Here is a 27,012-nt window from a genome sequence, read left to right on the forward strand (position 1 = left end):
TCGGATACATTTTATTTGTTTGACTACACCATTTCCTTTAAAAAAAAACAATTGTGGATTTCCAAGGCAAGTAAAAAATTATTTTTTGCAATCATCTATAATTTTATAATTATAAATGATTTTTCTTCAAAGTTTAAAATATTTTTAAGATTTAAACGGCTTAACATTTTTGCGAAGAATAATCCAAAAAAGAATAATCTATGTTAAGAATAATCCCATAAAAGAAGAATAATCAAAACTTTGCCAAATTATTTTGTTTTTCTTTTTTAATTTTCAAATTTTAAGGTGGGCTCGTCTCGAAAGAGAGACAAACGAAAATTGTAAAATTAAACTGAGCTCGTCTCGAAAGAGAAACAAACAAAAATTGTAAAATTTAATGACCTCGCCTTAACAGGCAAAAAACATGAAAATTTTCGAGAAATAATATAAAATTGTCTTTAACATACAGAGGAAATCCTTTGATTTCGTTTTTTATTTATTATTTTTTTTTTTCAAAAAAAAAAAAAATTGTTAGAAATGGCAAACTGTTGGTTTAGCATTGGAAAATTTAGAATATTATTTATTTATGTATATTGTGATGCGGTGCATTATGGTCTATATAGTGTTGTGTAGGTGTTGGATTATATGGTTCATTCATTATTGCGTTATCATATCATATGTAAGGGCGAAAGAGTAGAAATATTCCATATATGATTCTCGTCTTTACCATTATGATGTTATTGTATACTCTATTGTGGGCTATTTGAAATTTTTTTATTATAAAAATATAAAATTTCAAACTGCCCTTACATGGGGGAATTAAATATTTTTACAAATTTAAAAGCCAAATTAACAAACATTGATGTTGCAAATTCATATAAATAATATACATTAATTTTGTTTTTAATATGATTAATATAGCATATGGCCACTATTTTTTATAAGAAATATACATAAAAAAATAAAAAGAAAATTAATTGCAGCACTATTTAAAACAAAAAATAAAAAAAAAATAAGTTTGACTTTTCTGAAATATCATTTTAAAGTTTATAAATATTTTTCAAGCTTATAACTAAAATTAAATAATAATTATAAAACAAAAAAACAAGCAGAAACAAATTAAAATTAATAAAAAATTAAAATATTAAACAACTTTTTACAAAATATATATATATATATATATATATATTTGTTTATACAAAGAGAAGACTAAGAAAAACAAAGCATGAACTAAGCCAATGCCCAAAAGGTTTCCAAAGAAGCTTAAACGATAAATGCAAATTCGTAGTGTTCTTAGATTGTTGGTTGGTATATCGTTTGTTTAACAAGTATTTGATTTAAAAAAAGCTATATTTTGCACACTTATTAAATTAGCAAGCTTCAAAGAAAATATTTTGAGTAAATATATTTTTTAATTGTACAATTTGTATTCTGAATTTGAGTATTACAAAATATATGTAAAAGTTTCTTTTTGTAGGGGGACATTTACTTTTTTTTTGGTTATTTGAAAAAAAAAAAGAATTACAGTTTGTTGCGCCTATTATTTTTTGTTTAGAACAAAATTTTTCCTATTTTGTTTTAAATGAATGCTTTTCATTTAAATATTTTCTTTTCTCAATTTTTAGAAAAAAGGAGGGCAGTGTAAATACACATTTATTTTGTTTAGCGCTTCATGGTTTTAGGGGGTACTTGGTATTTTATTTTTTGAAAAAGGTATCTTGCATTTTTCTTTAGTACTTTAAGATTTTATTTATTTGAAACAAAAAAGGTTTTTTTTTATTAAGTAGATGTCAAGCATTCATTTTTGTGTATTTTTTGGTTTGTTATGAAAGCCTTTTGTTCTAGATTTTTTCTAAGTGTAGTGGTGAATATTGGAGATCATAAAAGGTTATGGTTTGAGTCTCTAGGAAAAAAACGCCATTAGATAGAATTTTCTAGAAAATAGCCTATGGTAGCATTAAAATTTATATCAAAGATTTATGACATTTTAAAGAAAAATATTTATGACATTTATACAATTCATTGAAGAAAGTATAGAATATGACATTCGAAAAGCGAAAAATTGTTTTTTTAAATAAAATATTTACTTCATTTTGGAATTTTTTGTTTTAAAGAATGAAAATGAACGAATTAATTTTAGTAAAATATTTACTTCAATTTAGTAATTATTGTATAAAATAAAAAACTGAAATTTTCCATATTAAAAATATTTTGAAATTTGTAATTTATAAGTGTTTCCTTTAAAAACTCTACTCTACAAAGCAAGACTGGTAAAGAGGGATAAATCTAAGGCTCTCTAAAACAAAACCTCATAAGTGGACACCTCTCCAGAGCATTTTTTTGTTAGGGATTCTAATTAGGAAAAACCAAATCTCTTAAATCTTACAAAAACCTTTACTAATCTCAGCTATATTTTCCATAGACTTTTTGTTCATTTAAAAAAAATTGCTTTCATTTTGCAATCTCCCATTATTCACCCCTATCTAACTTAATCCTTTTGTTTTTGTAAATTGTTTTCTTTTTACGTGTAAACAAGATTTTAATTTAACAAATTTTGCTCTTATTTTGAAGTTTTTCTTTTAATATATAATTAAATTAGCTTTTTTCTAATTTCTAAATAAATTTCTTCATTTCTTCTCTTGGGGGAGGAGGAAATTTAATTTAATAAAAACTTAAAACTAATCCTTTGTTTTGTTTTTTTGTTCTGGGGTTTGTTTCATTAGCCTCCATGAGGGTTGCTTAATTTATGTGGGACACAGCACCTTCAATATGTAGTCCGTTAGCAAAGTTGGTACAGTGGGACTATCCTCATTAATGGCTTTTAAAACTGAAAGAAGAAAAGTATTCTATTAACTCAAATGAAGGTTCAAAAAATATCTCAAATTAATAAATGAACAGTTAGTTGCACCCTATTCCTTATCGGAATTTTGGTATGGGATGGTCATACTGGTATGATATAGGTGACTTCCTGATAAGCCGTAAGCACAGCTTGTTTGAACAATCTTGATGGCAGATGGGTATTTGTTACTGAAATCTTTGGCATACTATACCCGGTGCATTAGAAGGGAAATAGTATGAGCTTAAAAAGAGATTGTCTATTGCAAAAAAAAAAAAACTAGTAAAAAGGCGTTAAGTTCGGCTGGGCCGAACTTTGGATACCCAAAACCTCGGTTATATATGTAAATCACCTTTCGTCAAAATCCGGTGAAAATGCATACCTTATGCCCCATAGCAGCTATATCGAAATATGTTCCGATTTGAACGAAATACTTATAAGTACAAGTCATTGATCAATTGTGTATAACAAAATATTGGTCTTTTTAGTAGCCATATCATAATCCTAACATAAGTCACTGTATCAAATTTCAGTGAAATCGGATTATAAATGCGCCTTTTATGGGGCCAACACTTTAAATCGAAATATCGGTCTATATGGCAGCTATATCCAAATCTGGACCGATATGGGTCAAGTTTCAGAAAAATGTCGAAGGGCTTAACACAAATCACTGTCCCAAATTTCGGCGACATCCGACAATAAATGCGCCATTTATGGTCCCAAAACCTTAAATCGAGAGATCGGTCTATATGGCAGCTATATCCACGTCTGGACCGATCTGAGCCAAATTGAAGAAGAATCTCGAAGGACTTAACTTAACTCACTGTTCCAAATTTCGGCGACATCCGACAATAGATGCGCCTTTTATAGGCCCACAACCTTAAATCGAGAGATCGGGCTATATGGCAACTATATTAAAATCAGGATTGATCTGGGCCAAATTGAAGAAGGATGTCGAAGGGCCTAACACAACTCACTGTCCCAAATTTTGGCAAAATCGGACAATAAATGCGCCTTTTATGGGCGCAAGACCTTAAATCGAGAAATTGGTCTATATGGCAGTTATATCCAAATCTGAACCGATCTAACCTTTATTAAAAAAGTATGTCGAGGGGCTAAATTTAACTCACCATCCCAAATTTCGGCGACATCAGACAATATATGCGCCTTTTATGGGCCAAAAACCTTTAATCGAGAGATCGAAATATATGGGGGCTACATCAAGATATAGTCCGATATAGCTTATCTTCGACTTTAACCTGCTTATGAACAAAAAAAGAATCTGTGCAAAATTTCAGCTCATTATCTCTATTTTTAAAGTCTGTAGCTAGATTTCAACACGTAGACGGACGGACATGGCTAGATCGTCTTACATGTTTACGCTGATCAAGAATATATATACTTTATGGGGTCGGAAATGGACATTTCCATGTGTTGCAAACGGAATGGCAAAATGAATATACCCCCATCCTTCGGTGGTGGGTATATAAAGGGTTAATTTCTTTCTTCTATTTGTAATAGAAACAGATAACCTTACGTTTTGCAGCCTGACAATTAGTATTATCGGATGTATGAAATATTTCAAGACCGAATAAATTTTGCGCAAAACATGGGAACATTTTTTAAAACTAATTTATTTCATTCCTTATTCAAGCTTGAAGCCCACCCTTTTCAATATAATAATTTTCCCAAAGCAAACTAAATCCTTCTTTCGGTTATTGTAGCTTATAAAGCTTAATTTATTTTTCATTTAATTAAAAACATTGCCAGTCATTTTTTTTTTTCCTCTTCAATTTTTCCCAGTGGACAAGGTTCAAGGAAGATATGATATACAGCCCCATATATCTAAAAATATTACAAACCATGTCTGAGTTTCCCCATTAATGCCAAATTCCCAAGAATCCAGCTGTCTTGAATAATTTTAGCTCGAGGTTTATCAAGAGGTAGGCAAGAGGTATATCAAATGAATTTCGGATTGGCGAAAGAGAACTAATGAGACAAGTTAAATAAAATGTTTACCGTCATATAAAGTCCTGCTTTGGGGAAACATTGATTTGTTAGCAGCAAACTAGAACTTTGGGCACATAACACTTAGACTGCAGACCCTGTTCGATAAATACTTCCTTCGAGTCATTCCGGGGCATAGAACCGCCAGACATTGGATCGACTGCTATAGTATCGTCGATCCAATTCTAATGAGTCTATAATCAGGGAACTAAATATGGAAATCAATATGGTCATCAATAAAAAAAAACATTTTTTTATGGCTAGAGCACTAGGAGCATGGTAGCTTAAGTGACGGTAATTTCTCATCGTGGTAAAAAGAATTATAGGTTAGGTTTAAGTTGCAGTCTGCCATGAGACTCATTTACACAATATGCGCCACTATGACACTACAGTAACAGGAGAAGGAAGATGCCCCTTAGTTCCTACGGTTGAACCATCCATATCTTACATGTTGAATGTTATGTTGTGTTATGAATGTGGTCCTTGAGGGGCGGTCCCCATTAGCATTCCGAAAGTGACAAAGCGAAAAGGAGAGCAATGCCTTTCATTGGTTAAAAATCTCACCGCAGAGCCAAATCGTCCTCAATAAAATTATTACATTGATTCGGAAAACTTTGTCGTGCTATGCATATTTTTGAATCCATGCTGGGGATCTACTGAAAATTTGCAACCGGGGAGGGAAGTAGAGAGAGATCGGTCTGTACGACTCATATGTCCGTATGTTTCCCTGTGGTTGTGCCCCAACTGGGAGCTTACCTGCCTTTTGCAGAATGCTTCTTTTTGCCCTGTCTCTTATTAGTTGCTCCATAAAATTGCTGCCAAAGTGGACTGCACACCGATTCGATACTGGTTTGTGATTTCCATTGAAGGTCATCGCGACATGGCTTGTGTTTCTCGGCGAGTTGTTGAGAGATTTAATTGTCGACACTTGTGTTGGCACCTGAGCTTGTGTTGGAGCTCCCGATATACTGCAACCGTTTGTATTGACCCATTGAATTGCTAATCTCCTGGTTAAATTTATTTATCCTCGTACTACCAGGGTTGGTTTTTGTAAAGCTCACCACGTTCATTTTGCCAATTTCACTGCTTCGGTGGGCAATTTGGTCTCATGATAGGTATCGACCGGCCGGCATAAAGTGGGTAACTGTTGCTGTGATGGTGGTGAGGAGAACCTTCTCTACGCTGCAAACATTAGAAGGGCTCGGTTGTCGTCAGAATATGTTTTCGGTATGTTCCTTTAAGCCTAACCATCCATTCATTTTTTCGATGGCTCTATTATTATGACTTTCCCATACAAGGGGAGGACGACAATCGTTCGGCATGTAAAGTTTATTAGATCTGCGCCGACTATGTTGTTGTTGTAGCAGTTTGTTGTGTTCTATCTTTCGTCTGCTTGATTCTGTTGAGTGTTAAGACCCAGGAACTCTGCGACAAAGATGGGGTGCGTCCACAGGGGTCTGAGTCGAGTGGGTCTGGCTGGACAGTTAAACAGGTGACGTGTATCGTGTGGTCCCTGGTTACAATCGGTATATACATCTTGCACGTCGACATCAATCCTTGCTCTGTAGGAGTTGAGGCGGCTGCATCTGCCGGAACGTAATTGAGCCAGAACTACTCTGGTTTGCCGGGGGAGGTCTATTTCTTCAGGTGCAATGGGAGGCGGTCGTTCTCCAAGGGGTACATCCACCCGGTAGCTATTTCCCGCATCTGCTACCGGGTCAATGTGGTACTTGGAAAACTACCTCCTCACATTGCACCTGAAAAAATTTACCTCCCCTGGCAAGGTGGTCCTGGCTCAATTACGATCCGGCAGATGCAGCTGCCTCAACTCCTACAGAGTAACGATTGATGTCAACAAAGATGTGTGTTCCGGTTGTGACCTAGGACCACACAACACACGTCACCCGTACCTGTTTCACTGCCAAGTCAGACCCAGATCTCTCTGGACGCTTTCCACATTAGTTGCAGTTCCTAGATATGGATTATCATCTGAACCAAGCAAAGAAAGAAAGAGTACACCATATTGCTACAACATCAAAATTTTTCTAAGATTCTCAGGCGTTTAGTCCTGAGCGAATATGCTAACATATGTTCTATGGGAACCTCCATTTCAAGGTGGATTGTTTCATAATTTTAGCTTTTAAACATGTAGCATATAAAAATGCTTTCGAATCCTTTAGTTTACCAAATTAAATTTTTACAATACCTACTTTTTATTAAAACTTGGAGATTTTGATTATTTGGTGTGCCATTCTCCATGGTATAGGGTATGACTGTGGTTAAATATTTGGGATCCGGTCCCTGGAATTTACCCCGCTTCTTTTCCACATGATATTGGCGTCGCTTATTCTGTACTGCCAGCAGTATTGAGATGAATGAATTCTTCAATTCCTTTTCAAATTCCAGTTCGTCGCGCAAAGCCAATTCATTGATAAGAGTTTCACTCAGCTCCTGTATCAAAACCTCCATTTCCATATATAATTCGTTCAATTGGTTTATTGAGAGATATTGTAATTCTAGAGAAAATCAATAATATTTTGAATTAAATAGCTAAACTTATAGATCTATATCAAAAGAGACTTACTTTCAGCATATAAAGGTGCCCCCAACACCTCTTTGGCCTTTTCCATTACCTCCGATTCACATGTAGTGGCCTCATCCGAAGGACTTTCGGCTTCATCTATAATATATTCAATTTCCTTGATGACTTCCTCTACACTTTTAATGGGTTCCTCGGGTTCATTATTTAGGCCATTTAAAATCAAAGCATGCATATCCAAATCATTGGCTATGGCCTCATCCTCACTATTTAAATCATCGGCTGGGGTTTGGGCATCAAGAGAACCCTGCTGCCTGGGAGGATTTTGTCCCAAATTCAATGTGGGCATATGCATTTTTCGAGTGTATGACTTTGACCAGTCAATGGGTAAGATATTGCCAAAGTTACCGGTAATGGTCCACCACATTCTGGAAAAAAATGACAAAAAAAGATAATGAATAAAAAAAATCATAAAAAATCGTACTACCCTAATACACATACAAAGCCATACTCGTCTACATTAGGGTGGGTAAATTTTTTTTATTGACAAAGCGGTTATCAAGATCGGCATCTATGACTAGTGGGAGAAAATCGAAAAAAAAACTAGTAAAAAACCAGTAAAAGCGTGCTAAGTTCGGCCGGGCGAATCATGGAAACTCACCAGCACGGATTATGCTAAAAATTTATACAAAATAAATTTAGTTGAAGGGCATAATTTTATTCTACATACCAAACTTCTGTCATACCAGCCAAAATTAAAGCTTCTAGGAACCGAACATGGATGATCGAAAGACCAGTTTACGTGAGAGCTATATTAGGATATGGACTGATTTGGATCGTATTTAGCACAGTTGTTGGAAATCGGATTCAAGAAGTTAAATCGGGACATCGGTTCTTGTCCGATTTAGACCGTACTTGGCACAATTGTTAGAAGTCATAACAGAACACTACATGCAAAATTTCAGCCAAATCGGACAATAATTGCGGCTTCCAGGGGCTCAAGAATTTAAATCGGTAGATCGGTTTATATGGGATCTATATCAGATTATAGACCGAATTGGACCGTACTTGTTACAGTTGTTGAAAGTCATAACAGAACACTATATGCAAATTTCATCCAAATCGAACAAAAATTGAGGCTTCCAGGGGCTCAAGAGTCTAATTGGGAGATCGGTTTATATGGGAGCAATATCTAATTCTAAACCGATATGGCTCATTTGCAATCCCCAATGACCTACGTATCTGTGCAAAATTTCATGCGGCTATTTTTCCGCGTTCGACCGCTATCATGATTTCGACAGACGGACGGACATGGCTAAATCCACTCAGAGCGTCAAGAGGATCAAGAATATATATACTTCATGGGGTCTTAGACGTATATTTTGAGGTGTTACAAAGGAATGACTAGATAGTGTAAAAAAGTATGCCGTGTGAGAACGGGTAGAGATATATCTTTGAAACTTGGAATGGTTAGAACTGAGGTATTAACGAGATTGCAAAGACCCTACGTTGTCCGGGCGCCTTTTGGCAAGCCCCTAAAGTTGGTCACCTCGGTATTTCGAAAAATTTTTGGGGATGCCAAATCTTCGTTTGTAGTCCGATCTCCAAAACTTTTTTGTTAGATAGTGCTTAAAAATCAGGTCTACTATATCTCGTCTTGTTTCGGGTAAAAAGTGTCCACATCTGATAATTCAGCTCGTTGAAATTAAAATTGTTATAGACTGACTTTAGCGCTAAAACCCAATTTTGATAACTGCTTGGTGCGTTTTCTTTTGGTTTATACACAAATTGATTCGCCCTTGTATACATATGTATATAGATTTCCTTAAAAACTGCCAACCCCTTCAATATTATAATTGATGCCCTTATTGTGTTGTTTGACACTTTCATAAGCTTTTATTTTTAGAAAGTCCTTCATTGAGTATAAAGACCTTTAGAAGTAAGTATTACTGACAGCTTTTCTAATGGCTGCATTGTACAATTGCATTCTTTGCAAGGGCTCAAGCATTTTTGATGGCAAAAACGATAGCTAACATAGTCCTTTAAGAAACAAGGAACTGAATGAAGGCATTATATCACGTTTGTATAGCATTTATCTATTTTTTGTTGCTTTTCTCCTTTTTTAGTTCGTTATATTCTCATTAGAAATGCATTCAAGGAACAGGAAGTCGAATGTCACTCCCGCCATAACAAATATTTGTCCCATGTAAAGAGTAAAACTACATGACCATATCTACATGTTCACAGAAAAAAGTCCTTTGGGTAAAGGACGACCACAAGTTAGACATGAAAAGAATTATAGACAGATGTTAAAAGGAAACCAGGATAATGTGTAAACAAGAGCTTTAAACGTTGTACATGAAAAAGCCAATGTTTTGTTGAAGATGTCTTTTTATACCCTCCACGATAGGATGGAGGAATATTTATTTCGTCATTCCGTTTGTAATACATCGAAATATTGGTCTGAGACCCGACAAAGTATATATATATATATATATATATTCTTGATCGTCTTGACATTCTAAGGAATAAAGCTAGGTGCTTGAAATGGCTTAAATTTTGCACAATGACTTGTACACCTCCAACATCCAAACCAAGTATGGTCTGAATCTGCCATAACCTGATATTCAATGCATAGCAATTCTTATCTATTATCCTTTGTTTGCCTGAAAAGTGATACTGGGCAAAGAACTTGGCAAATGCAATCCATGGTGGAGGGTATATAAAATTCGGCCCTGTCGAGCTGAACTCGCTTTTACTTGTTTTACTTGGAATATTTTTTTACTGAAGTTTATATTCAATGATTTTGTACATTAACGTCAACGAAAAATACAAACTATGGCGAGCCTGAATGCCACAAAGACGACAACGGCCATAGCATGCTTATAGGAGTGTAAGGACAATGAACTTTTGAGTTGAAATATGGGTTAGAGCAAAGAAAATATGTATGTATGCACTTGAGTAAAAAAACACGTTGACGAGTAAAGGGGTTGGCTTCAAGGGAAATGAAATTTACACCATTTCTCACAATCATTTTACCAAAGGAAATTAAGAAGACTAAGAACTAAGGAAAATTTATCAATATATGAAACTAAGGGAATTCGCGCACGTCCCACTAAGAAAATGAAGAGGTTTCCCTCATATCAACAATAAGGGGCTCCCATTTAAAGTTTATTCCAAACCGAAGGACGCAAAGGCACATCTCTTTGAAGATAACTTTTTAAAAGGCTAAAATATAAATGTCGTTAGCCTTAGCGTTAACTTTCGCTAGAAAGTATTTTTAAAGTTGTCGACAGTATTGGCGACACTAAACCATTTTAAATATCTTGGATGGACTTTATTGCCCAAGTCCACAAAAACAATCTGTCAGGACCAGCTCCATTGCTGATCTATTGACTTACTAGAGATTTGTCGAAAGATTGAACTTCAGTGCGTCGCTGGAGAATTAAATTATTATTCCCCGCCCTGTTATAAGTAATGTTTTAAATGACATTATTCAACCAAAATTCAAGGATTACGAAAAATCTTCAGCCGAATATTTACAAACATTTCCAAAGAGGGAGCTTCCCCTCTTTTTATGCTAACTTAAGTTGCCCGTATCTTATACCTTTATCTTGTTATTTAAAATCCATTTCGTTTTTCTTTTATATTCGTTTCATTCTATTTTTGTGATTGTAGTTTTTAGCTTAACGATATGGTGGAAATGGTGTATTGTGATATAAAAATACATAAGATTATATATAAATATGTATTGTATAATATGACATTTTTCTTTCACAAATAACATGAAAAAGGACCCAATTGAGTAGGAATCTTTAAACAACAATAAAAGGCTGAAGTGATTTCTTAGACATAATCTTAAGAATACTGCCCACTAGAGACTAGACTAAAAAAACTAAAAAAAAAAAAAAACATTGAATAAGAAAATGTTTGCTGGGCTATTTGTTCTACCCACATACATTGCAGATAGACTTAATAAAATAAATAAAAAATTACTTATTCCGCATATTCTAAAGAGCGAAAAAACAACAGAAACAATATTGTGTGGGTAATATATAATTCGCATTTTCAATATTACTTCTCAAGTCTGCACCAAAACTTGAGAGAAAGAAAAAAAACTACCTGACATTGACTTTGAAATTGGGTGTAAAAATGCTAATGATTCACACATAAAAGACATAGGGCGCAGCAGTATATGAGATTTGCATGATGTGCAGCTAGCAAGAACCAATTCGTTTGCAAATAAGACAGGGGGATTATGTCAGAGGCGGAATATAAGAGGCCTTGCAATGTCTTGAAGAAGCGAAGAAAAAGTATTTTTAGAGAAAAGTCTTAGAAAGAAGGGTCTCTCTGCCCTTTCAAAATCGTTAGCCACTCAATTTCCATCTTGGTAAATGCTTTCAAAAACGCCTTGCTTTGTAACGGTAACAGAAATGTTGAGTTTTAATAAAATAAATATGGAAAAGGGCTTTCCAATTTTGAAGTTAATTTTTGAATGCACTTTTATTATCGACCTGTTACTGTCAATTTATTCAGTGAACTCAAAATGTTTGTCATGTTAAAGTACACGATCGAACAACGTCTGCAAATCATAAAAATTTACTTCCGAAATTCGGAGACGGTGACCGCTACTTTAAGAGCGTTTATCGTCTTCAGTGACGAAGTTCATTTTTGGGTTAATGGGTTCTTCAGTAAGCAAAATATGCGTTAGTGGTCAGGTGAAAATCCACATGTGCTTCACGAATCAACACTTCACAAAAAAATAACCGTTTGGTGCGGATTGCATGCCGTCGGCGACATTGGATTATTCTTCTTCGTTGACGATGCCAATCGTCATATTATAGTGAATGAACAACGCTACCGCACTATACTCACTGATTATTTTTGGCCTGAGTTGGAAGATATGGACCTGCATGACAAGTGGTTCCAACAGGACGGTGCCACACAGCACACATTACAATCGATTTATTGAAGAATACGTTTGATGAGCGTGTTATATCAAGGAATGGCCCAGGCGTGTCCGCGGTGGCCATATGTACGGAGTCGAATTTTTAAAACATATTAAATGTTTTGCGTTTTATTTAAAAAAATGTCAAGTTCTTATGGAAAACCCCGACACTTCAAAAAAGAATCTGATATACAGTCGCTCTATAATGTTAACGTACACATGTGCCTAACAAATAAAAAGGCCATATTCCCATCATTAATATATGAATATTTAATTTTTTGGCAGTGAACTTCAAAGGAATGTAGATCATTGCATATGTAAACGATTTACAGGACATTAGATTCATGAGATTGTAAAAATATAATGAAAAACCTACAAATATCGGAAATTCATATCCAAAAAGTTTACGTACATTAACTATTTTTTGAAAACAAAAAAGTTTTACAGGTATTTTGTATTGAGTGGGTTCTGCTTTAGATGCGGCAATTGCCCTCAATCGTCAATTTGCGCTTTTAACAAGAATTTGGGTGTCGATTTCCCCAGTATACACTCAACCAAATTTGTTATTCAAAACAGCAAATTGTTTTTGCTAAAACAGCAGTTTTTGTCTGCTGAAAATGGGAAAGCAGACATTACTGCTGTTTCAGCAAACATTGGTATAAGTAAACATTTCGGTTAGCTAAATCAGAAAACAAAATATGCTATTTTAAGTACAAAAATCTGCTGGAAAAAAAATGTTATGCTATTTTTTTTGTTTGTCTGTTACTTGTTTTGATTACTTCAGGCATTTTTTTTAGAATTTTTTTATAAATTTTGTTGGATTTCGAATTGTTGCTGAGCTCACTCGCATTTTTTGTTTTTGTTTTACTAATTTGTAAATGACTGCGTGAGCATTGGTTTCCAAATTTATAGAAAAATGATTTTGCAAAGCATGCATTCAGTGGTGATTATACACATCTACTGAGACACACATTTACATTTGTATGTTATTTTTCTTTCTTATATCCCCTTCATAATTAAGCAGTAGTCATTTTCAGCAAACCACTAACTTTTCAGGAGTAATCCTGCTGTTCTGAAATTGCAGAACTACTGCTGTAATAGCAGATCTTCTGCTGTAATAGCAGCAAAATTAACTACTACAGCCAGCAGACAGGGATTTCTATTTTCAGCAGACTTTTTTCGATGAGTGTAGTCTCAATCTTCTCATAGAATAGGTTTTTGGCCTTCTTTAGATAAAATTTTGTGTGTTTTGATACTTTTTTCGAACAACTCTCCAATTTGGTGTATTGGATTCATGCCAGATGCTTTTACGGGTATAAAAAGCTCTTAAGAGTATCTTCATTATCATTCTCGAACTCTATAGGTTTTAATTGTAAGGTCAACGGTTGGTTGAAAATAAAGTTTTCTAGAATTATGCCATGTTTTTTCCACACTTGGTTCCATGTTCTATTTCGGTCCATCGTTTACCCTACATTTTCTAAAATGTATGTCGAATACCCTTAGTGTGGTATAGCTAACTCCAAACAATTTTTTGTGTTGCTTTTGCAAGTACAGGTTCTTGACAAGGTACACAACCGACCCTACCCTGAAAGGAAAGTGCTTCATCACATCAATAAACGCGTTTTATTAGTTTGTTTTCATTAATTCAATGAAAATTTTTATTAATACAAATAATTTTTTCATAAATGCAATTAAAATTTTCATTACTGTAGATTTTTATGGTTTCATTAAATGAATGATACGAAATTCATTGATGGAATGAAATTTTTTTTTCTAAAATAAAAGTGAATTATGTCAAAAGAATTTAAATTTTTCTTTGAACTTATTTTAAAAAATTCAGCATAAAAAAATATGTATTTCGTATTCCAAAAACAAATTTTTATTTTATTTTTTTAAATTTAATTAATTGAGACACTCATTACTGTGAAGTCATGCTTATTGAGTTATTTCAACGTAAGGAAGATGATGTCAGTAGGATAGAGAATGCGTGCAAGACTGCCAAATATGAGATCATGAGTTCAAATCACAGCGGCGGCAAAATTGTTTCTGAGGTATTAGTAGAGAGTGACATAAAACCCGATAGCAATTATTAAACAAACAAAAATAAGCAACACGAGCCAAAAAAAAGAAAATAAATTATTATTAAAACACATAATTAGAAGAAAATAAATTATTTTCTATTGATTGAATGAAACTTGTTTCATTAAAGCAATGAAGCTCTACGTTGGTTGCAAAGCAAAGACAAATTTTATTGCATTAATGTAAGATTTAATTCCAGTTACAAAGGGTATCCTTTCAGCGTATACAGAATATTTTGAAATGTCAACAAAACTGTCAAAATTTGTGGAATTTGGGACATAGGCACCAAAATGGAGCATTTTTCTTTTTAGCTGTTTTTTTTTGTTGAATAAATGAAGTGCACGTAAATTTGTTTGATTGACTATATCTTAATTTTTTAAGATATAACAAAAAAAAGGATTTCCATGAGGCCTTAAATGATCTTTCCATACGAAGCAATGAACGTTTTATAAAACAGTTAAAGTCTTTCCTATCCTTAAAAAGACCTACATTTGTAGGATTCTTTAAGAAGGCATGAAAATATGAATTGCTATATTTTAAAAACTGACATTCAACATTTCGAGTGCAAGAATATCGACACTTTGGGGAACCAAAGCACAGTTTAAACTTTTAGTTTTTTTTTAAAGGAATGTATAATGAAATTTTTAACAAGTTAAGCCTTCATTGGTTAGGGAACATTTGTGTTATATTTTACAAAGTTTCAAATGCAAACAGTTCCAAAAGATTTTTTTTTTAAACCAACATTCAAAAAAATTGATTTGTAAAAAGGCCTCGCAAGATTTGGTTTTCGCCTTTCAGTATGTTCTCTTTGCCAATTCGCCTACTTACAGCTTTTAATGTGACATGGCTCATTTGTTTTGGCCATATTAGCGAATAAGCAGAACCAAACCATAATTACATTGGTCTCCTACCTGCCTGCCGTCTAACCAGCCAGGTGACAACACCTATTTGCTGAATACCCACCAACCATCATTATTCTTCAATCATTCCAGCACGCTTTGTGCTTCAGCATGTGCCACCAACCTTCATCATTGGGTTTGGGTTTGGACGTTTCTTTAAAATATTCATAAAACGTTGTATGTTTTTTAATGACATCGGCCGTAGAAGTTGACATAATTGTATATGCAAGCGTGGCTGGCTTGTTTACTTGCGTTATGGCCAATTTTTGTACCAAGCAGTAACTTGGAGCCTAATGATTCAGGGGAGCAAAAGGAAGTGAAAGTAGGTTCTTTAGGAAGCTACCTACTTTGCCATAAGCCAACGAGAAATAAATTGTAGGCGAGGTGATGTAATAATAAAAAAGGCATTTGCGGAAGTTAGGGTTTTGGGCAAAATTCAACCTTTTCCCTTTCCTTTTGTAGAGGGGGAAAAGGTAGCTTTTGCCGATAAAGTCAGACTAAAAAGCCCAAGTCAGACTAAACAAAAAAATAAAAACAACAATGCCTTATACAAAATGCCAAAAGTTTCTAAAATGAGTGTAATTTTGGTAAAACCAAATCGAGTGGACAGTAGTAGTATTGACGTAAACGCAGGCTGGCTATCACCAAGTCGTTATGGCTTTGTGGCGCCTTTGGTTTTTTGGCTGCCATATATCGAACATAAACAAAAATTCCTTTTAAAAAAATATTTTTTATTGGCTTAAGCTACATAAATAAGACGAATAATGACGATTTTTGGCAAGCACCGACAAAAACACATTCATCAACCATATTGTAATGGCATCTAATAAAATTTGATTTTTATTCTGATATTGACTCATTGGGATAGGGATACAATCATTGTAGGGATGTCGCATAGGGAGGAAAATGAAACTATTAATGAATCCTGGAAGTAAACTTGAGGCTTGTTATAGGCCCCTGACTTTCTGAGTACATATAGTGCCTATGTTAGTTCATATACGAATGGGATTCAATTTGCCACCTGGACTTCTGTGCTGAATTTTAATCTATGTCAAGTATAATCTAAGTTGTTTTATTAAGAAAAAAAAAACTCTTTTGAATAACTTATCAAACGCGATCTATTACAAATAGTTAAAGGATTTGGCAAAATTCTTATATCGGACATTTTACGCCTATATTGGACTTGTTGTTCTCACAACTAATTTGTCAGTCTATTTGAAATATTTACTTCTGATCTTTACATTCGGAGTCAATTTAGGCACTTTCTTCCGCCTGTCTAATCTTTCACTTTCCGACGAGGATTTTCAATAAAATATTCTTTAGAGAAAAATAATGCTTAAATATTGTTCTAAATACAAAAATTTCATAAAATTTCTTTCCGCAGCGAAATTTCTTTCCGCTGGTTTTAAATTCTTTTAGTTCGGTAATTACTGGCTATTTGCAGGTCCAAAGACTTGCGCTTATGTGCACATTTAAAAAAATAAATAGGTTTCAATCACAAAATTATTTGATCCAATTATTTTTTTAGATTATTTCAATTACGCAAATGGTGATTTCCAATTAAAAGAATTGAAAAATTAATTAAATGAATAATAAAAGTTTAATAATTAATCAATTATTTTTTTAATTTATTCAAAACGAAAAAAAGATTGAAAATAATAATAATTTTGAAATATTTGGATTTTTTCTTTTTTTTTGAAAAATCCAACATTTAAACCTAAGCATTAAGGGACCACACTGTTTGTTGAATTTTCTAAACAAGAAGTATTTCAAAGAAATGTTACACTAAATAATATTTTTTTTTTTTTGACAAAATTTCAATATCTTAAGATTAATGTTACCAAAATTTTTAAGGTATGGCTTAAGCTCATATTCTTAATTAAGATTCACTTAAAAAGTTGTTTGACCTATAAAATTTTTTATTTGAAAAGGTTAACATTTTCAATCACATTTTTAATGAATGCAATTTATATTCATATATTTTCGATTACATTTTTAATTAAAATTTTGTTCGTGATTTTTTTTCAGTATATTATTCATCGTTTTGGTAAGAACACAAATTTTTAAATAAAAAATTTACCTTCAATTAAAAATTATTGAAATTTTTAAAATGTAAAAATGAGAAATAATGGTTTTCCATTAATCTCCTAAAGAGGAGACAAACCCTGATCGGTTTAACAAAAAAATTGTTATACCCTTTGCCCTTGGGAGGGGGTATATTAATTTCGTCATTCGAGTTCCAAGACATCGAAATATTGATCTGAGACCTAGCTTATATATTCTTGATCATCTTGACATTTAAATCGATAAAGCCATGTCCGTCCATCTGTCTCTCTGTCGAAAGCACGGTAACTTTCGAAGGAATAAAGCTAGGCGCTTGAAAATTTGCACAAATATTTCCTATTAGTGTAGGTAGATTGGAATTGTATATGGACCATGTCCATGTGTTCATATAACTGGCGTATAAATAGATCTCGGATCTTGAGTTCTTGAGCCTCTAGAGAGCGCAATTCGTAACCGATTTTACTGACATTTAGCATGGATTTATTTGTTCGACTTCCAACAATTCTGCTAAATATGGATTAAATCGATTTTAAACTTGATATAGCTGCCATATAAACCAATCTTTAATTTTATTTTTAAGCCTCTAGAAGGCGCAATTACCACTCGAAATTTTCTACGTTAGGTTTTGCTACGACATTCAATAGTCGTGCCAAGTAAGGCTCTAATAGGTCTATAACCTGTTATAGCTCCCATATAAACCGATCGCCCCATTGACTTTTTGAGCTTCTGGAGGGCGCAATTAATACCCAGTTTGACTGAAATTTTGCCCGTAGTGTTTTGTTTCGACATCCAAAATACATGCTTAGCATGATCTAAATCGGTTTATAACTTTATATGCAAATTTGCCCATGTGCATTTCATTAAGGAACAGGGGCAAACTTCTCACAAAGCAATGAGTGCTGTCCGATTCAATTTTAAGCTCAATGATAAGGGACCTCCTATAGTCGAGTCCGAACGGCGTGACGCAGAGCGACACCTCTTTGGGGAGAAGTTTATATGTGGCAAAGTAACTCACATATGTCGCCAGCATTAGGAGGGGACAACCACCGCTGAAAAATTTTTTGATGTTCCTGCCAGGATTCGAATCTAGGCGTTCAGCGTCTAGACGAACATGCTAACTTCTGCGCTACGGTGGCCTCCACTCTACTTTGTATAGCTCCCACATACACCGATCATCCGATTTCACTCCTTGAGCCCCTAGAGGGCGTATCTAATGCCCGGTTTGGCTGAATTTTTGAATGTGCTTTTTTTTCTTTTTTATAACTGCCATGACAAGTACGGTCCATATCGGTTCAAAGAACCTATGACATGCGATCCATGGTTGAGGGCGAGGTTGCGGAGTCGGAGTCGATAAAATTACTTCGACTCTAGACAAAATAGAAAAAAAATGTTTCAACAAAAAAAATAACGGGTCAAATCATGGTTGGTGTGGTGTAATAAAATTCGGCTGAGCCAGGCCGTGGCTCGAACCCACGACGTTTGGATAGCAACAAATGGTTGCCGTCGTCTTAACGTTCTGAGCCATCAACACTTCCAAAGCGACACACAAAACCATGTGTATATCATGGAAAAAATTGCAGGTATGTGGACAAGAAATCCACGCTGTAATAAAAACAAACACACATACAACTGGAAAAGTGGCGCAGCCAGTACAAACTGTCAGGATTGGTTAGTGAGTTGTATGCATTTCATAGAGGTTCTTTCGCAATTTCTTCGACATAAATATAACCTACCAATGTACGACCTTTGAAGCCCTCACACCTTAAGATTTCTGATGATGACTCCCCACCTTACCAAGGGTTCGAAACGCGTCAAATAGTGGTTAGTGTGGCGTATCTCCGTGGCTTTCGTTTTTCCATTGTATAAAATTTTCGATCATTAAGCACATCTCGAAAGACAAATTAACAAATCATTAGAAAAATGATCTTCGCCGTAACAGGCAAATAAAATTAGAAATTAAAAAAATATATGTATAAAACTAAAAAGAAATTCATTAAATTTAGCTTTAGAAAAAAATTATTTGAAATTTTGTGTTTAGAAACAATTTCATTTAAATTTTGTCATTGAAATTTTAGCTCTAAAAAATTTCATTGAAATATTGTATTAAGAAATAAATTCATGGAAATTATATCATTAGAAAAAATTTCATTGTTTTTCAAAAAATTTCTTTTACTTTCGTTTTCAGAAAAAATTTGATTGAAGTTTTGTCTTTAGAAATATTTTATTGAAAATTTGTCCTTATAGAAAATTTGATCAACATTTTTTTCTTTAGAAAAAATGTTATTGGAATTTAGTCCTTAGAAAAAATCTCAAAGAAATTTTGCCTTTAGAGAAAATTTCATGGAATTTTATCTCTAGAAATAATTTTACTGAAAGTTTTTCTTTAGAAAACTTTTGAAAAATATCAATAAAATTTTGTCTGTAAGAACTTTCATGCAATGTTATATCAATTTAAGAACTTTCTTGAAAATATTGCTTTTTGCTTTTTGACTTTATAAAACATTTGTTTGAAAATTTCTATATAAAAATTGCACTAAAAGTTTGTCTTAAGAAAACACTTCATTTAAATTGTGTATGTATTTTGGAAAAATTGTATTTAAATTTTATGTTTGGAAAAAATTCCATTGAATTTTGTATCACAGGATAAAAATTGTTTAACTATTTTAGTGAAAATTTCACTTTTTAGTTTTTCCATATTTATCCTTGCATTAGATACCCATATGGCCTAGGTTGAGTATCACCCCCCTTCTTTAGTGGTGGGTATAAAATATAGCATTTTTAAGTGCCCGGAGTCGGGGTCGAGGAATTGTCTTGTAGTCGGAGTCGAGTCAAAGTTGCTCGACTCTGTAGCCCTTATTGAGAGTATATAAGATTCGGCCCGGCCGAACTTAACTTGCTTTTAATATTAAAACAAGTTTTTTTATATTTAAAAATGTTCAAATCAATATATTTTGAAAGAGATACAATTTTCAAAAACATTTTTGTTTCAACATAATTTCGGATTCAATTAAAAAATGGCTGAATCAATTAATTTTTTTAAAAGAATACATGTTTATTTTTTATTAAAATTTTTCGTGAATTTTTTTTCCGTGTAAGATGTTTTTACTAAGTTCATCTCACAGAAATCCCTACTATAAACAGTGCTTTCCATACTAAATGAAGACAATATTATTGATCGTCCAAATTAATATTTGTTAACCAAACAGATTATCATGATAGTTTAAGGTTTCTTTTCGAATTCACCTTAATCCAATTTTATTTATACCTTTTGAAGCCATTCTACAATGAGCCCATCAGCATTTATTTCCAATTAAATAAGCAACGAAATCAACAACTAACAAGCCGATAAAATTGAGGCTAATGGGCCACAACAGCTAGTTAGTTGTCCTTGATGGGGGGATTTCTGTTTTCAAACAAGTCCTTATCTTAACCCCAGCAGCACCACCAAGTCCAGCCTCTTTAAAAGTATTGATGGGTAAAAGAGCTACATAACACTTTGCTTTCATACCATTTAATTAATTTAATGTTCCAACCTTGGTTCAATTAAAAACCAAAACAATGAAAGTAAAACTTTTTTCAATGCACACATACTTTACAAGTACGTTATACGAGTTGGGAGGAGGGGAAGAAGGTGATAGGCCCACTTCTGGTTCTAAAGAGTCTGGTTGGGTAGTTGCCATAAAATATGGCAAACAAATAAACAGTTGCATACAAAATATGCTGCCCACCCTATGCCAACCCAACTAAAGTAAAAGTGAACAGTGAACAATAATGCTCTAACAAATGAAAACATTCTAGGAATTTCATTAACATTATGTGGAGCACGTAGTTGAATATGCATGCAATGAACTCCTGGTACTAGTACTCGTACTATGCTGATGATAGGTACAATGTGAGAATTCAATGAGGTACAAAACATTTAAGTCGCATATAATCAAAAGGTGGCCAGATGGCAAGGAATTTAAAATAGTTATGACTTCGAAGGCATTGTTTTAAAAGTAAATTATTTGTATAAGAATATGAGCAGATTCAAGAGTTTACATTATAAAACTACAATAGTTCTAAGCTGCTGAAACTTCCAAATTTCTTGTCCCCTTCTATCGTATTCTTCTCATAATTAATTAAAATATGGGATAGCTTACTTTTAGGGGTTATAAATTCACAAAAAATTTAACCATCCATTTTATAAGATAAGACTAATGAAATGATTTCATTTCCACTTCATAACCTATTAACTAATAAGAAAATTCATTCCATTTTTTAATATTCTCTCTTTAATGACTACTGCGAAATAATTTCCCTTACTCATGGTCTCCCCATTTCTCAAAAAACGAGTCAACTGCTTTTAAAAGCTGTCAGAAATGTAGGTTGTTCAACTTCATGTAGAACATAGCGGTGAACAGAAAAGAAGAAAACAAAACCACACCACTGCCAGCTATAACCAAAGGGGGTTTTGCGGTACCTATTACCAAAAGACAACCTAAACAACATTTACGCAAGTAGGTCTAAACGTTGCGTTTCGAATACAGAAGAAAAAGTACTAAATTAAGAACTACATAATTACAAAAAAGTGACTATGAAATTTGTGCTAATGATCTTAATTGGCGAAATTTTGTGGTTATTTCTAAATGAAATTAAAATTTATTACAAATAATTAATGTGGATGATAATGAGGATGATGATGATGATGTCAAAGAAAATAGTTCTATGAAAGTAATTTAAGAATTCCCAAGCCATTTATAATTTATAGTAGTTGAAACTTGTTTGTTTAGTGGATCATTAAAAAACCAAACATAATGGTTTTAATTGCCATAATTATATTTAAAAAAAGATAAAATAATGAGTAATTGACGTCTTTTAAAAGAGGATGTGAAATATTCAAAACAAAAAGAAATATTATGATTTAATGTCATTGGAGTGAGAAGAGAAAAGAAACTTGGAAAGTTTAAAGATTTGATAGAAACATTCAATTATATAAAATGGAGAACTATCTTTACAAGATTGCTTATTATACCCACCACCATAGGATAGAGGGTATATTCATTTAGTCATTACGTTTGCAACACATCGATTTATCAATTTCCGACCCAACAAGGTATATAAATTTTTAATCGTCGTAAAATTCTAAGACAATTTAACGATGTCCGTGCGTCTGTCTGTTGTAATCACTCTACAGCCTTTAAAAATAGAGATTTTGAGCAGACATTTGTCACAGTTTTTAAGTTTTTTAAATTCCTTAATACGCAGGTTAAGTTCTTGAACGGGTCAAAACGAATCATATTTGGATATAGCTGCCATATGGACCGATGTTCTTATTTAGGGTCTTGAGCTCATAAAAGCCGTATTTCTTATCTGATTTGGATGAAATTTGGAACAGTGAGTTGTACTAGGGGCCACCGTAGCGTAGAGGTTAGGATGTCTGCATATGACGCTGAACGCCTCGATTCAAATCCTAGCAAGAACATCAGAAAAAAAAATGATCAGCGGTGGTTTGACGATCAGGATAATCTTCAATATTATCGGATGGAAATTACGATCTGTGCATTGACTATAAATAGACATGACTTAAATCGGCACAGAAAGTTATTTACGCCGAAATAAAGATCTAAGACCATATAAGTTATGAATCTTGTGGAAATATTGCATAAATAATTTTTATTAATGTAAGCCACTCGATCAATGTGTTATAGGACAAATCGGTCAGTGTTTTTATCTATCTTCTAATATAAACCGATCTTCCCATTGGAATTCCAGAGTTAGTGGATGGCCCAATTTCTATCTTATCTGGTTGGAACTTCGCTGATGAGTTTTTCTATGATTACCAAAAATCAAGTCATGTATGCTCCTATTCGTTTAACGGATCTTTCGATTTAATTTATTGAACAACAACAAAGAAAATATCATATCTGAGTATGATACAATTTTGCATGTGAACATCGGTCATGTTTCAAATGATATCCTGTTAGTTTCTGGCAATAGGAAGAAAACTTTCAGAGACCTTCTCTCGTTATACCCTGTATCACGGCTTTGGTAGAAGGTATTTTAACATCGTGCACTTGTGTACAACGTCAAGAAGGGAAAGAGTGAGACCCATTGTTAAATTACTGATCGCCTCTGAATGAAATTAGCCATGTCCGTCTGTCAATTTAATATAATGATCAGGGTACAGATTACATTTTTTTTGTCCGATAATCTGTAAATACGATTATAGGACAACAAATGCTACCATGACACTTTTTGGCCCAAGGAAGAATTCTAATAATTGAGAATGAACCAGTTGAGATTTCAATATTGCTCCTATATATATCTTTCATGCAATATACGCTTTTAACGTAACAGTATTGTCCGATCTTAAGCATGAGATGTTTTATTTGATTTATCAATATGTGGGCAAAATGTCATCGAAATTGTAGTCAGCTTTGCCTTTTCTTACATTTTATCCTTGTATATATGGTCAATACTACGAACGGAAAAAAAGGTTATGATTGTTAACAATTTTTGAAACATAGGAAATGGAAAAAATATCTATAAATAAAATTTCCAACAAAAACAAAAATAAATTAAACACGGAATGAAATAAATTGGAAATGTATATTTAGGATGGTTAAATCACAAAGATGTAACCTAAAATAAAACTTCAATCAATGTTGTCATTTCAAATTCCAATTAAAGCAATTCGTGCATGAAAAGGGTCAACCAAACAATCATAAATATTTAACTTTGCTTCAGGTTTACACAATTGTAAAAATTAAAACTTAAAATTGATTACGGTGCAAAAATTTATTCTTCTTTTGTCATCCTACTTATACCTGAAGCTTAAAAAAGGTCACAATTTTGATATATTATTGCAGCATTGAAAATAAGTCGAATATTCATAAAATCCCTTAGGCAAGCTTAAACGTTTTAAGCATATTTGTAAAGGACAAAAGCTAAATCAAAATATATTTAAGGCTTCAATGCATCACACATTACAGTAATCCTGCCACTCCATACTCTGAAATATTTCTTACATCCACAAATAAGGGTTAACAATGAAAATATTTATCTTTCTTTAGAATTTCCTAATTTTGCTATGGCTTTTCATTTACAGATAGATGGTTCCCACATCATTCCCAGACATTCATATCTCTTTTTTAGAAAATAAAAACAACACCATCAAAGCAAAGACGTGTTTAAAACACATCATGCATCAAAAGCCTTAAACGTTTATCCTCTATTCATCTTTGCTGATTCTCTGCATAAAACAAGAAAAAAGCTAACTTTGTCGGACAAGCTTTTTTAAGGATTGTAGCAACTATGAAACCATTTCCTTAAAAATTTTCAAATGTTACTTCCTTTGCTAAGGAAATGACTATAAACGCTGTTTTTTTCCTTTTCTCATGCACAATTCGCTCCCCTCTCTTTAGGTTAAGGAACAAAGTTTTCCTAAAACTATGCCAAACAAAATTCCAGTAGAGAATTACATCATTTTGGTTTGTGCATTCTTGCTATCGTACTCGTAGATTCTTCAAAAGGCAAATCTTGGTCATATTAAAAATTCCTTATATATTCGCAATGCAGAGCCAAGTTAAGTCAACTTGGATATTAAATGAAAACCTGGTCAAGGTTGTCCAAAGGATATAGGGGGTATGGGATTTTAGCTCGTAAACGGAATAAATTAACCGTCTCTAGAAAAATGAAAATAGATATTTGGAGTGTATAACATCATGAACGTCGTCATCTGTTTCATATGAATGATGAAAATTTTTAGTTCGTTTACCAAGTCAACATTGAATATAGATGACTGGCAGTTTGTATTATTATTTTGCACCTCCACCTATCTCTGAATGAACCAAAGAGATAGCTAGGGGTGAGTGAGCGAGCTGTGAAGATAAGTGTCAACTTGAAGCTTAAAGCAAATATCGGCAAACAACCATAACCATCCTTGTCAAGGTAGGCAAGATTGTTAATGTGCCGAGAGGTTGTTTTCATGTTTTATAAATATTTATTGCGTTGAAACGTTAAAGGCAACTTGTTATAATAGTGATTTGTTGAAAAGAAATAGTTGAACTATTTCCAAGGCATGGGTGGATATAATGCGAATGTGTAACTTAAATGACAGTTTTATGTTATGAGCTTGATTTACCATAAATGGTAAATGAATCTGTTGTATGGCAGAATATTAAAATAAGAGCAACATATTAAAGGATCTAGAATAAAAAGCGAAGAAGGTGTCATTGATTAAAAGTAATACTCAACTAAATGCTTTGAGAACCAAGGTTATATTAGGTTAGAGTGACATCTATTTTGTAAACATAGTCACTTAACCCTCATATAACAACACCCTTGTTACAGCTGTTTAGTTTTATGGTTAGGGCGGAACAAATTTAGTATTAAATTTTTTAACAATTTCATTCATAACAAAGCACATGGGGATATCATAAGTTTTTAGCTCTAAAAATTTATAAATAATATACGAAAATTGGGAGGGCACATTTTGCCTAAAATTTTTTAAAACATGGATTTTATTTTGCTTTTTATTTTAAATGAAAACAAAAACAAAACCTATATTGGTTTCAGCTGGACCAATAAATCCAACAACAAAATTTTATTTCTATAGAAAAATTTGTCAAAATTTTATTTTTATAGAAAATTTTGTCAAAATTTTATTTCTATAGAAAATTTTGTCAAAATTTTATTTCTATAGAAAATTTTGTCAAAATTTTATTTCTATAGAAAATTTTGTCAACATTTTATTTCTATAGAAAATTTTGTCAAAATTTTATTTCTATAGAAAATTTTGTCAATATTTTATTTCTATAGAAAATTTTGTCAAAATTTTATTTCTATAGAAAATTTTGTCAAAATTTTATTTCTATAGAAAATTTTGTCAAAATTTTATTTCTATAGAAAATTTTGTCAAAATTTTATTTCTATAGAAAATTTTGTCAAAATTTTATTTCTATAGAAAATTTTGTCAAAATTTTATTTCTATAGAAAATTTTGTCAAAATTTTATTTCTATAGAAAATTTTGTCAAAATTTAATTTCTGTAGAAAATTTTCTCAAAATTTTATTTCTATAGAAAATTTTGTCAAAATTTTATTTCTATAGAAAATTTTGTCAAAATTTTATTTCTATAGAAAATTTTGTCAAAATTTTATTTCAATAGAAAACTTTGTCAAAATTTTATTTCTATAAAAAACTTTGTCAAAATTTTATTTCTATAGAAAATTTTGTCAAAATTTTATTTCTATAGAAAATTTTGTCAAAATTTTATTTCTATAGAAAATTTTGTCAAAATTTTATTTCTATAGAAAATTTTGTCAAAATTTTATTTCTATAGAAAATTTTGTCAAAATTTTATTTCTATAGAAAATTTTGTCAAAATTTTATTTCTATAGAAAATTTTGTCAAAATTTTATTTCTATAAAAAACTTTGTCAAAATTTTATTTCTATAGAAAATTTTGTCAAAATTTTATTTCTATAGAAAATTTTGTCAAAATTTTATTTCTATAGAAAATTTTGTCAAAATTTTATTTCTATAGAAAATTTTGTCAAAATTTTATTTCTATAGAAAATTTTGTCAAAATTTTATTTCTATAGAAAATTTTGTCAAAATTTTATTTCTATAGAAAATTTTGTCAAAATTTTATTTCTATAGAAAATTTTATCAAAATTT

General features: G+C 32.4%; 1 protein-coding gene across 1 annotated transcript in view; it reads right to left on the reverse strand.

The window, feature by feature from the left end:
- Window positions 1-2,539: 2,539 nt before the first annotated feature.
- LOC106081203 (fasciculation and elongation protein zeta-2) overlaps window positions 2,540-27,012 on the reverse strand; it is a 74,584-nt gene continuing 50,111 nt past the window's right edge. The window contains exons 2-4 of the mRNA XM_013243009.2: window positions 7,407-7,789; window positions 7,033-7,338; window positions 2,540-2,806 (exon numbers count right to left, since the gene is read on the reverse strand). Coding sequence (XP_013098463.1) covers window positions 2,724-2,806; window positions 7,033-7,338; window positions 7,407-7,789 — 772 coding nt within the window. The 3' untranslated portion in view covers window positions 2,540-2,723. The remainder of the gene's footprint in view (window positions 2,807-7,032; window positions 7,339-7,406; window positions 7,790-27,012) is intronic.

The sequence above is a fragment of the Stomoxys calcitrans genome, chromosome 4 (assembly GCF_963082655.1).
Source record: "Stomoxys calcitrans chromosome 4, idStoCalc2.1, whole genome shotgun sequence".
NCBI classification, from domain to species: Eukaryota; Metazoa; Arthropoda; class Insecta; order Diptera; family Muscidae; genus Stomoxys; species Stomoxys calcitrans.